The 12,559-nt window shown below is 41.2% G+C and overlaps 1 protein-coding gene across 1 annotated transcript; it reads left to right on the plus strand.

Moving 5' to 3' along the window:
• The first annotated feature begins 470 nt into the window (after positions 1-470).
• On the plus strand, positions 471-10,369 carry LOC128607052 (extracellular calcium-sensing receptor-like). Its single transcript, XM_053623670.1, has 7 exons — positions 471-792; positions 6,573-6,672; positions 6,842-7,145; positions 7,408-8,193; positions 8,459-8,683; positions 8,904-9,027; positions 9,456-10,369. Exons 1-7 carry the CDS (start codon positions 573-575, stop codon positions 10,367-10,369), a joined length of 2,673 nt encoding a protein of 890 aa, XP_053479645.1. The 5' UTR covers positions 471-572.
• Positions 10,370-12,559: the final 2,190 nt, after the last annotated feature.

The following is a 12,559-nucleotide window of genomic DNA, read 5'->3' on the forward strand; positions in this document are numbered from 1 at the left end:
AGGAGCACACTCTTAAAGGGAGTGCTCCTAATATCAGTTTGTTACCTGTATAAAAGACACCTGTCCACAGAAGCAATCAATCAGTCATATTCCAAACTCTCCACCATGGCCAAGACCAAAGAGCTCTCCAAGGATGTCAGGGACAAGACTGTAGACCTACACAAGTCTGGAATGGGCTACAAGACCATTGCCAAGCAGCTTGGTGAGAAGGGGACAACAGCTGGTGCGATTATTCGCAAATGGAAGAAGCACAAAAGAACTGTCAATCTCCCTCGGCCTGGGGCTCCATGCAAGATCTCACCTCGTGGAGTTGCATTGATCATGAGAACAGTGAGGAATCAGCCCAGAACTACACGGGAGGATCTTGTCAATGATCTCAAGGCAGCTGGGACCATAGTCACCAAGAAAACAATTGGTAACACACTACGCCGTGAAGGACTGAAATCCTGCAGCGCGCGCAAGGTCCGCTGCTCAAGAAAACACATATACATGCCCGTCTGAAGTTTGCCAATGAACATCTGAATGATTCTGAGGACAACTGGGTGAAAGCGTTGAGGTCAGATGAGACCAAAATGGAGCTCTTTGGCATCAACTCAACTCGCCGTGTTTGGAGGAGGAGGAATGCCGCCTATGACCCCTGGAACACCATCCCCACCGTCAAACATGGAGGTGGAAACATTATGCTTTGGGGTTTTTTTTCTGCTAAGGGGACAGGACAACTTCACCGCATCAAAGGGACGATGGACGGGGCCATGTACCGTCAAATCTTGGGTGAAAACCTCCTTCCCTCAGACAGGGCATTGAAAATGGGTCGTGGATGGATATTCCAGCATGACAATGACCCAAAACACATGGCCAAGGCAACAAAGGAGTGGCTCAAGAAGAAGCACATTAAGGTCCTGGAGTGACCTAGGCAGTCTCCAGACCTTAATCCCATAGAAAATCTGTGGAGAGAGCTGAAGGTTCGAGTTGCCAAACGTCAGCCTCGAAACCTTAATGATTTGGAGAAGATCTGCAAAGAGGAGTGGGACAAAATCCCTCCTGAGATGTGTGCAAACCTGGTGGCCAACTACAAGAAACGTCTGACCTCTGTGATTGCCAACAAGGGTTTTTAAACCAAGTACTAAGTCATGTTTTGCAGAGGGGTCAAATACTTATTTCCCTCATTAAAATGCAAATCAATTTATAACATTTTTGATGTGCGTTTTTCTGGATTTTTTTTGTTGTTATTCTGTCTCTCACTGTTCAAATAAATCTACCATTAAAGTTATAGACTGATCATTTCTTTGTCAGTGGGTAAACATACAAAATCAGCAGGGGATCAAATACTTTTTTCCCTCACTGTACACTTTGCCATGCTTTGATCCCAGTCAAATCAACTTTATTGGATCACTGTATGAACCCACAGAACACTCAGAAATCTGGTGACTGGATACACTGAGTAATCCAAACAGCATGGACAGAGCTATAGAAAGCTCTTAGCACTGCTAGACCCACATACCTCTCCACCCTAATGGAAGATAACAAAAATAATCCTAGATTCTTATTTAATAACGTAGCAAAATTAACTAGGAATAAGACCACCACAAACACATACACACAATCAGTATGTAGTAGTGATGACTTTATGATTTTTTTCAGTGACAAAATGTAAAATATTAGGCAAAAAATTAATACTATTAATTTAAAGCTAGACAATTTGATAACTGACCATGTAGGTGACAATATAACCGTATGAGATCAGCAATTAGAATAATTTGCTCCCCTTCAAGAGACTGAATTAATTTCAATAATTTTCTCATCAAAATAATCAACTGTGTACAATAACCTTTACCTACACATTTCTTCAAGCAGATTCTACCAGAAGTAATTGAACCTTTTTTTAAAAAAAAAATTCTTCTCTTAGCACATGTCTATATACCTACAGTGCATCCGGAAACTATTCACAGTGCTTCCCTTTTTCCACATTTTGTTATGTTACAGCCTTATTCCAAAATGGATTAAATTCATAATTTTCCTCAAAATTCTACAATCAATACCCCGTAATGAGAACATGAAACAAGTTTGTTTGAAATCTTTGCAAATTTATTAAAAATAAAAAACAAAAAAGCACCTGAATATCACTCGCTGATGCTGAAGATGGCCGCATATGAATAGCGTACAGATCACCATGGGTTTACTGTGGATACCACACAGACTCCCTAAAGATGGCTATGGATGTTTTTTCTTGGATAGCCTAAAGACAGCAATTGCTAAGAACAGTTTCCATCATTAAACAGTTGATAACTTCAATTTGATATAATAAACTTGAAGGTAAAAATCTACTAATGCTCATACACAAGTTCCTTTTAACACACATAACACTGCTTGCTTATATAAACAGTTATAGAAGTGAAATGGTTTATAACCACACTATATATTATCACCAGATGAGGATGATTTTCTTTTTGAGTCTGATCTCAATTGAATGAGATCTACTCCAGCCCTTGTATGTACATTAGAACAATTTAGCTTTTTTGCAAGCTAAATGGTGTAGAGCATGATATGGCAAGGAAAAACCACTCAAGCATGCTAACAGGACTTAGCTAGTAGTCATGTCATGGCAAACCAGTGACTCCATTTCCCAGAATGCACCACAAACTACAAACATGGCAGACAACTACAATTTCCTAAGCTACACAGTGTTACGTCACTGTGTTCGCTTGACAACTAATCAGACACACATGTTCCCAATTACAATATCAATGACACCACACTACTTTAGAGACTCTAACACACACACAGCCATTGCGAAGTATACGCTCAGTTACATTTTGTCTCTGCCGTTACCAAGGCTTGATAGCTTGTTTGTTTATTCTGATTTTGACTTTGTTCTTGTTTTTGACCTCGCCTTTTTGCATTGCCTTGTTTGGACTGTTTGCCTGATTGCCTCTCTTTGTTTATTTATTTCTGCCTGAGCCCTTGGACTTGTTATTTTATTAAACTGCCATACCTGCACATGCTTCCATCATAACCCTCATTATGTGACAGAATACTTCGCTGATAACCTGGAAGCAGCAGGAAAGCGAAATACACATCATGCCAAGTAATAACGATCACCCTGCCGAGACTCAATTCTATCAAGCTTCCTCAATGGGTTGCCATGGATCCCCCAGAGCCTTATGGTGGATTTTTCAGCTACCCTGAATATTTTCTGTTCAACTGCCAATTACAATTTTTGAGCCTGGTGCGCCCCAAGCCTGACCAGTGACAGTGGCTGGGGCTCATACTGTCCCGGCTCATTGGCCAAGCCCGCCAGTGGGTGGAGCGTCTGACCAATACAGAATCTTCACAATATAACCCAGTTTGTGGGACTACTGATGAAGGAATTTGTGAGTTCAGAGTACACACCAACCTGTATGAGTTTTTGGGGAGGGCCAGTCTCATGATTGCAACCTGAGGCCGAAGAGATGGCCTCCCAAGCCATGTTCCTGTCTGGGGCATGTTCCTGTCCGAGGGTGACGAGGCGGCCTCCCAAGCCAAGTTCCTGTCCGAGGGCGATGAGAAGGGCTCCCAACCAAGGTCCTGTCTGAGGGCGACGAGACGGCCTCCCAAGCCATGTTCCTGTCAGAGGGTGACGAGACTGCCTCCCAAGTCTTGTTCCTGTCCGAGGGCGACGAGACAGCCTCCCAAGTCATGTTCCTGTCCGAGGGCGACGAGACGGCCTCACGAGACAGCCTCTCAAGCCATGTACCTATCCGAGGGCAACGAGACGGCCTCTCAAGCAATGTTCCTGTCCAGCTGAGGATGCTGCTCAGCATCCCTATCCAGCTGAGCATGCCACTCAGCATCCCTATCCAGCTGAGGACGCCGTTCAGCATCCCTATTCAGTTGAGGACGCCGCTCAGCATCCCTATCCAGCTGAGGTCATTTCTCCACCTCCCATTGCAGCCAAGAGTACCACTTTGCTTTCCTACGTTGCCTCGGACATCACTAGAGCAGACAGCCTCTCTATGGACATTGCTCCGCTTTCCCATGCTGCTGAGGATGTCACTCCTGCTATCCTGTTCCTCTGAGGACCTCACTCCTGCCATCCTGTTCCACCGAAGCTGACAATCCAGCTTCCCACGCCTGGTTGCTGCCTAGGGACCCCAGCAAACCTGCCCCAGCCTCATGCCTTCTCCATGGCACCTTGAGGAGCCTGCTATCTGTGGGACAATACCTGTCTCAGGACCTGAGGGGCTGTGAAGACATTTAGCCCAGAAGGCCAGGGAGGGAGTGTTTTTTTGGTGCTTTGGAAGAAGTGCCCTGGGGGGGTTTGCTCTGTCATGTCACGGCAAACCAGTCACTCAGAATGGATGAATTTCCCAGAATGAATCACAAACTACAAACATGGCCAACGACTACAACTCCCAAAGCTACAGTGTTATGTCACCTTCTCTTGAAACCTAATCAGACACACCTGTTCCCAATTACAATATCAATGACACCACACTACTTTAGAGACTCTAACACACACAGCAATTGCAAAATATACACTCAGTTACATTTTGTCTCTCCCGTTACGAAGCCTTGATACCTTGTTTATTTATTCTGGTTTTGACTCTGTCCTTGTTTTTGACCTCATCTTTTTGCCTTGCCTTGTTTGGACTGTTTGCCTGATCGCCAGACCTCCGCCTATCTTTGTTTATTGATTTCTGCCTGATCCCTTGGACTTGTTGTGACTTGTTTTATTAAACTGCCATACCTGCACTTGCTTCTGTCCTAACCCTAATTATGTGACACTAGTCTGGTGACTGGAGGGGATCTGGAACTGATCTTCACATTGGGCAATGTGACAAACTTAAGACTGCTGAGGGAAACTGCACTAGACATTGACTGGATATTAAGTACTGTGCCATTATATTTCTTACTTTGTGAGAGGTCTCAGCATGGTGGACATGCTGACTAGAGGATGTCAAGTTGTTAAATACTGCCCCTGTCAGTGTAGGAATGGTTAAATGTAAGCTATTTTACTGAATGAGTAGCAGAGATCAATTCTGAATTTCAGAACCATATAAAGTAGGTCTAAAGTGCAACTGTTATGAAACGGTACTGGGAGGCAGAAGCAAGTGCAGATCAAGACTTTATTAACTAGAAAGCCAGGTCATAAACATGAAACGAGAAACGCGGTCTAAACATGAAAAGAGCATCGAGGTATAAAACATGACATGGTATGAAACGAGAACACGACCACTTCGTCTAAAGGTGAACTGACAATACTGCACGCCTTGCACAGAGACACGAGGGGTTTAAATCATAAACATAATCATAGGTAGTTACAGACAGCTGGAACCAATGTAGACACACCTTCGGAAAACAACCAATGACTAAACAAGAAGGAGACAGAACAGAATCACAAGAAACGCACGTGTCCGATGTAAACAAAGTCACCATCATTCACAATCGAAGAGCATGCGCTCGCTGAGCGCTCACACACTCTGGCTCGTGCACATGCGCGTCGCTTGCGGCAGCGCCATCTAAAGGAGAGATCGTAACAGCAACCAACACTGCACTGTTATAACTGCATTTTAGTAGAGGGTGTCAGACATTATTGCTACTCCCCTTTTTTTCCAGTCCCTATTCATTTACTGGCCAGTCGCACTGGAAGAGGGGGGGCCATTTTGACACCGGTTTTGGAGAATTACTTTTATGAACTTCCATACTCTGCTCCATGCAAAGTGTCTGTGCGGATGAAAGTATGAGTGGGCCTTTAGTAGTACGATAAGTTATGGCCAGAGTCATATGTTCAAGCACCACACTTCACAGACAAAATTGCATGACAGTGTGATAAATTAACTCACAGTGCAGCTCTATTTAAATGACAAGCCTAAGCCAGTTAGCTAATTCACAAAAAAGGTTTGCCGTAGTGCTTACACTTCTCTCTTCACAATGGAAAAATATGTAATGAGGGAGTCAAACTAACCTTTATGTAGTGTTAACAGTTTACAGAAAATTGTAGAGCTGTTATCTCATGTTTCTGCCATAATGGGGATCATATTTTAGTGTTTAGTTTTGAATAGGTGTAAACGAAATCTCAAAACTACCAAAAACATATATACATTAAAAAGTTCCAGTCAGTCATGTCACACCATCACACCAAATAACACCAGGAAGATATTTAGAATCATAATTATTTGATTATTCCTAACTTAAATGGAGTCTAAATATGGTTTGTGGTTCCATAATACATGTGTATTGGGCATAAAAGACTCACATTTTCAGCAACTTGGGTCTGCTTATACTGGATGTAATAAGACACACCACAAAGTTCATGGCCATCATTCAAATTAACAATGAAAACATAACCACACCCCTTTATACTCAGTTTCTTATGAAGGCATCAAGGCAAGATGCATATTTAAAGCACTGTTAGGCATCTGCCTTGGTCTTTAGAGTGCTGGGAGCCACTGATCTTACCATGCAGCTCTTTTTTAGTATGATGCCTTTTCTATCAGCTCTGTGGATAACTGGGGTCATCTGTGCAACAAGTAAAACTAATCCAATCAGCTGCAGGCTATGGACTGACCCTCAGTTGCCTGGGATTTTTATGAATGGAGACTTTGTTATTGGAGGGATTTTTACTTTTCATCATTACACAAGAACAGAGCAAATTACTTACACCAGGTTGCCATCCCGAACACAATGCTATGGGTATGTGTGGAGTGAATAGCACAGAAAGCAGGGGATTCTGTTTGAAATAACTTGACATTAGACTTGAATTTATTTAATTTTTTTGTGACACCTGAAATGTTCAGTAGATCAACAGAACCTCATCATTGTATCAAAGGTTGCTTTGTCTTCTTTTACTCTTTCCTAACAGCATTGACTTCAGGGAAGTGCGCTTTGCCCGTGCCATGGAGTTCACCATCCATGAGATCAACAGCAGAACAGATCTCCTCCCAGGCATTACTTTAGGCTATCAGATACATGACTCATGCTCTACTGTGCCAATGGCAATTAGAGTTGCATTTCAGCTTGCAAATGGCTTTGAGTCAGTTTTCAATGAAACTATGTTTCAATGTTCTGAATATGCATCAGCCAATGTGCCTGCTATCATAGGAGATTCTGCTTCCACACAATCAATCAGCATAGCTAGAATGCTTGGTCTTTTTGGAATTCCACAGGTCAAAAATATTATATTTATATATATGTATATATATATATATATATATATATATATATATATCAGTATATACATGGTATTGCTTTTGGTGAGATGGTATCAGAGGAATTATGTAAAGATGTATTAAATGTGGTGCCATGTAAATTCAGATATGTTGTCTAATGTTTTAGTTGTCTAAAGTAATAATGTCCATAAATTTGCACTAGTACAGTCTATTCACCCAATGATTCTCATTTCTTGCACTGGCTTTGTTGCAATTTCAGGTGAGTCACTACGCAACCTGTGCGTGTCTGAGTGATAAGCATCACTATCCTACCTTTTTTAGGACCATACCTAGTGACCAACACCAAGCAGCTGCACTGGCAAGAATGGTCAAGCATTTTGGCTGGACATGGATAGGAGCAGTTCGTAGTGACTCAGATTATGGAAATTTTGGAATGGCATCATTCCTAAAAGCTGCGCAAGTGGAGGGGATCTGTGTGGAATACTCTGAGGCTTACTACAGGACACAACCACAGAGTAAACTGGAGCGAGTGGCAAATGTCATTCGCAGATCCACAGCCCGGGTTATAATAGCATTTATGGCATCAGGTGACATGAAGATTCTTTTAGCGGAGCTATCACGACAGCCACCACCTCCACTTCAGTGGATTGGAAGTGAAACGTGGATCACAGATCCTGATATTTTACGATATAACATGTGTGCTGGTGCAATAGGGTTTGGTGTTCCCCAGTCAGTTATTCCAGGTCTTCGTGAATTTCTTCTAGACCTCACTCCAAGCAAAGCATTAGAATCACCCCTGTTAACAGAACTTTGGGAGAGCTCATTCAACTGTTACCTTAAAGGTCGAACAGGTGTCTCAGAAGGCATGCAGGAATGTGATGGCAGTGAGGACATTCACACTCTCCAGAACCCATATTTAGACACATCTCAGTTGCGTATCACTAACATGGTGTACAAAGCAACATATGCCATAGCGCACGCCATCCACAGACTGATTTGTAATGGCACCAAATGTGATAAGACCATTCAATTTTCACCATGGCAGGTATAAAGCAGATTTATTAAAAATATTTGTTTTTAATGTATCAGTCATGATCCCCAGCTTACCTGCTTAATGAAGTAAGCTAATATTTTTAGTGTCTTACTTGCAAATGTTAAAATTTATACTAATATTAAATGCATCATGACAATAAAGTGATATTCTTAGTAATATATTTAACAGTAGCTGTGAGCTATATGTGAATTGCATTGTCTATCCTGAAAATTTAAGGCTGTATTTTCAACTTATTTTCATTAATTTATGCCTGCAGATATTCAATCAGCTCAAACTAGTGAACTTCACTACAAATAATGGGTTTCAGGTCTCATTTGATACTAATGGAGACCCTCCAGCTGTCTATGAACTCATAAACTGGCAGTTTAAAAAAAATGGTGCTTTGGATTTTGTCACAGTGGGCCAGTATGACTCATCCAGACCAAGAGGAGAAGAGTTCAGAATGAGCAAAAGTATCAGCTGGTTTGAAGGACAGACTGAGGTATTGTATAACAACACAGATGTCTATAAAGCAGGAGTTCTCAAATTCTGTGTGTATGAACGGAGAGCCGGGCCAGTTATTGTTTTCCACACATCTGATTCTGTCCATGAAGGCTTTTTTTTCCCTTTCTGTGTAAAATGTGTTAAAGTATAGAATACACTAAATTGCTGTATTAGCGTGTGTTATGGATGAAATTTTTTTATTAACTCATGTATTTTAGGTACCAGTGTCTGTGTGTAGTGAGAGCTGTCCTCCAGGCACCAGGAAAGCTGTTCAGAAAAGAAGGCCTGTCTGCTGTTTTGACTGCATACCATGTGCTGAAGGGGAGATCAGTAACATAACGGGTTCTGTATCTGTACATAGTACTAAATCACCCTCAGTTATTTCTTTGGTTATCTACCTTTACAAAAGTGAATAATGCACAAAAAATGCGTAGTAACAGAAATGTGTACTTTAGCAATCCATTCAAGCCCACTACAGTGTGCTCTTCTTAGTTCTGTAATCCTTATTGAGCTAAAAATCATTTTAATTTAAATAATACAAATGTTTTATCAAATAATTATGTGGTGTTGTTTTGTGAGAGAAACAGTGAAAATACTCAAAATGTAATTTTGTCCTACTGCAAGAAAGTGAAGTTAAATCAGAAATACAGTATTTTTGAATGATTTTGTTGGAGACGAGTCTTAATTCCCTGAAAAGTGTTTCATAAAGTTAAGCTCCATTATGGTTTTTCTATTATGTGCTTCTAACTTTCCACTTTTTAACCTCTTAGACTCTTTGGATTGTTTGCGCTGCCCTCCTGAGTTTTGGCCCAATGCCAAGCAAGACAGCTGCCTCCCCAAGCCTGTTGAGTTCCTCTCCTGGGATGAAACTCTGGGCATCATCCTAACACTGTTCTCCATCACTGGGGCCTTCATGGCTGTGTGTGTGGGTGCTGTTTTTTACAAGCACAGGGCCTCTCCTATTGTTAGGGCCAACAACTCTGAACTGAGCTTTCTGTTGCTCTTCTCTCTGACTCTGTGTTTCCTCTGTTCACTTACTTTCATTGGTCGGCCCTCTGAGTGGTCCTGTGTACTGCGCCACACAGCATTTGGGATCACCTTTGTCCTTTGCATCTCCTGTGTTCTGGGAAAAACAATAGTGGTGTTAATGGCATTCAGGGCTACACTTCCAGGTAGTAATGTAATGAAATGGTTTGGGCCTCCACAACAAAGACTCAGTGTGATTTCTTTTACTCTCATACAAGTCCTTATTTGTGTGCTTTGGTTGAAAATATCACCCCCTTTCCCCTTCAAAAATCTAAAGCACTACAAGGAAAGAATTATCCTGGAATGTGGCTTAGGTTCAGCTATAGGATTCTGGGCTGTGCTGGGATATATAGGATTCCTTGCACTTTTATGCTTTATTTTGGCTTTTCTAGCACGGAAGTTGCCTGATCATTTTAATGAAGCCAAATTCATCACATTCAGCATGCTAATATTTTCTGCAGTTTGGATCACCTTTATTCCTGCTTATGTCAGCTCTCCTGGAAAGTTCACTGTAGCTGTTGAAATATTTGCTATTCTGGCTTCAAGTTTTGGTTTGATTATTTGCATTTTTGCTCCCAAATGTTTCATAATTATTTTTAGGCCAGATCAGAATACCAAAAAACACCTTATGGGTAAAGCACAATCAAAAGATCACTGAGACCGTCACATGAATAGCAAACCGCAAATGAACCATACTGGTCTGATTATGGTTAATTTGTGGTTCATTTTTGGTCCACTTGATTTGTGCATTGTGAAAACAAAGTGGTCTCAGTCAGCTCTCATTTTGCTTTATAGATAAAGAACTTGAGGGTTGCTTTACATAGTGCCAGTTTTCTGTCACCTAACAGAGACACAACTCAAATGACTTTCAGAGGGATCATGTAGTCCCACAATAAGGTCAGCATGTTAGGTAGCAACATGACAGTGGGCTAATAGTGCCACTGTGGCAGTAGCAGGTATGCTATAGAGCTTAAGTTGTTAGACAGCAGTAATAATACTATTGTGTCAGTGACAGAAACAATAGTTACTGTATAATACTATTATTATAATAATAATTGTGGGACATTGTGCTATCCCATAAGGCAATGGGACTAGCATGGAAAAAGAGCTGTCAATCAAAAATGGCAGAAGGCAACAGGTCACTGTATTGTAGGTAACGGCCAGGTGTAGCATGATTGTATTCATGCTGCACACTTATACTGATCAGTACTTACTGTATCAGCGGCCAAGCAGTAGGTACTGAATCGAATGCAGTAAGTACTGTCACTGTACACGATTTCGAACGCAGCCCCAGACTCTCATGGTCACATACACCAGATTACTGATAACATACACCTGGATTCAATCACCACCACTCTCAAAGTATAAACAGACTTTCAGTTTTCATACTCATTGCGAAATATACAGTCTATGTTTCTTGTACCAGTCTATACCAAGCCATTTTGATTCATTGACTGTTGCTCTGGTTTTGACCTAGTTTTGCTGTTCATGTTTTTGCTCTTGCCTGCCCTTGTTTATGTTGTTGCTCATCGCCTGACTTTTGCATGTTTTTTGACCACATCTTTGGATTGTGTCTTTGTCCTGTTCACCTCCTTAAATAAAACCACTGAGTACCTCAACTGATCTCTGACAATGACCATCAAAACACTGCCATTTCATCAGAAGTAAAATGACTGAAAATCAGGAGACCAAGAGACAGGATATAATAAAAATAAATGGTTTATTGGATGTTTTATCCATTAACCATAAAATCAGAATATATTACAAAACCAGAAATAATCCCACAATTCCCCCCCTTTCAACAACTCTAAAGGCATTCTTTTAAAGCAAGCTTAAACTTCCTGTTCTGTCCTACATACCATAACCACTGGCCAGTTGATTACCTATCAACATGTCCCAAAAATAAGGGTATGTCTTACTCTTCTACCTGATTAACAAGCATAGAATGATTAAGCATGACTAATGTTAGATGATTATAATCATGTCACATGCCAGAAGATGCTTAACCTATCATTAGAGGGCCGATAGACCAAAATTATATGAAAGATGGCAACAGGTTTCCCTGTTACTTAAGGCAAGACATCAGTCTCATGGTAGGAAATAGATAAATCAATGAACATCGACCATTTAACTTAACAAGCAGGTAATTCACTATAAGCGGTGCTTCCGCACACCCAATAAGTACCGGAAGGAGCCAAAACATGACAAAATTAATTAATTAATAGCCAGTTTATCCAGGGACCGGGTTCTGAGATACAATCAGCTATTTAGTGGGCTGTGAACATCGTCTGGGTTTGACAGAAATGAGAAATACTTTTCAAATGGTATTTGTTAAGTTCTATGGTGAAGCTACATAATGACTTAAAAATTTCACTTAAAGATGGTGATCTGCTTGGAAGATTTTCAACACCCCACAGAAGTCTGGATGGATTGAGAATATCAGTATTGGTCCTCTAAGAGCCACTCAGCCTGTCCCTATTTAGGTGGTAGCACCACTTTACAGGGTGAGGCATGTATGCAATTCATATGTCCCTGACACAACACTGCTGAATCAGATACTAAAAGGATAAATATTGTGCATGTTATGTGTAGCCTACACCAATTGGGATAATTTTGAAAGAGATGTACATTGGAAGCACTGGTGAACATGTTTATCATCACCAACTTTTGCTGGATATTGGAGAACAAAGCTCAGGAAGAGCTACGCGACCTTGGGCTGCTACACATTCATGTCAAAGATGCCCTTATCAAGAATGACTTACGTTTATCTCTTTCATACATCTGAGCCATTGAGGGTTAAAGGACTTGCTCAGGGACAATGATGAGTAAGGAGGTGAACCAGCTCGCA

The sequence above is a fragment of the Ictalurus furcatus genome, chromosome 4, assembly GCF_023375685.1.
Source record: "Ictalurus furcatus strain D&B chromosome 4, Billie_1.0, whole genome shotgun sequence".
Classification (NCBI taxonomy): Eukaryota; Metazoa; Chordata; class Actinopteri; order Siluriformes; family Ictaluridae; genus Ictalurus; species Ictalurus furcatus.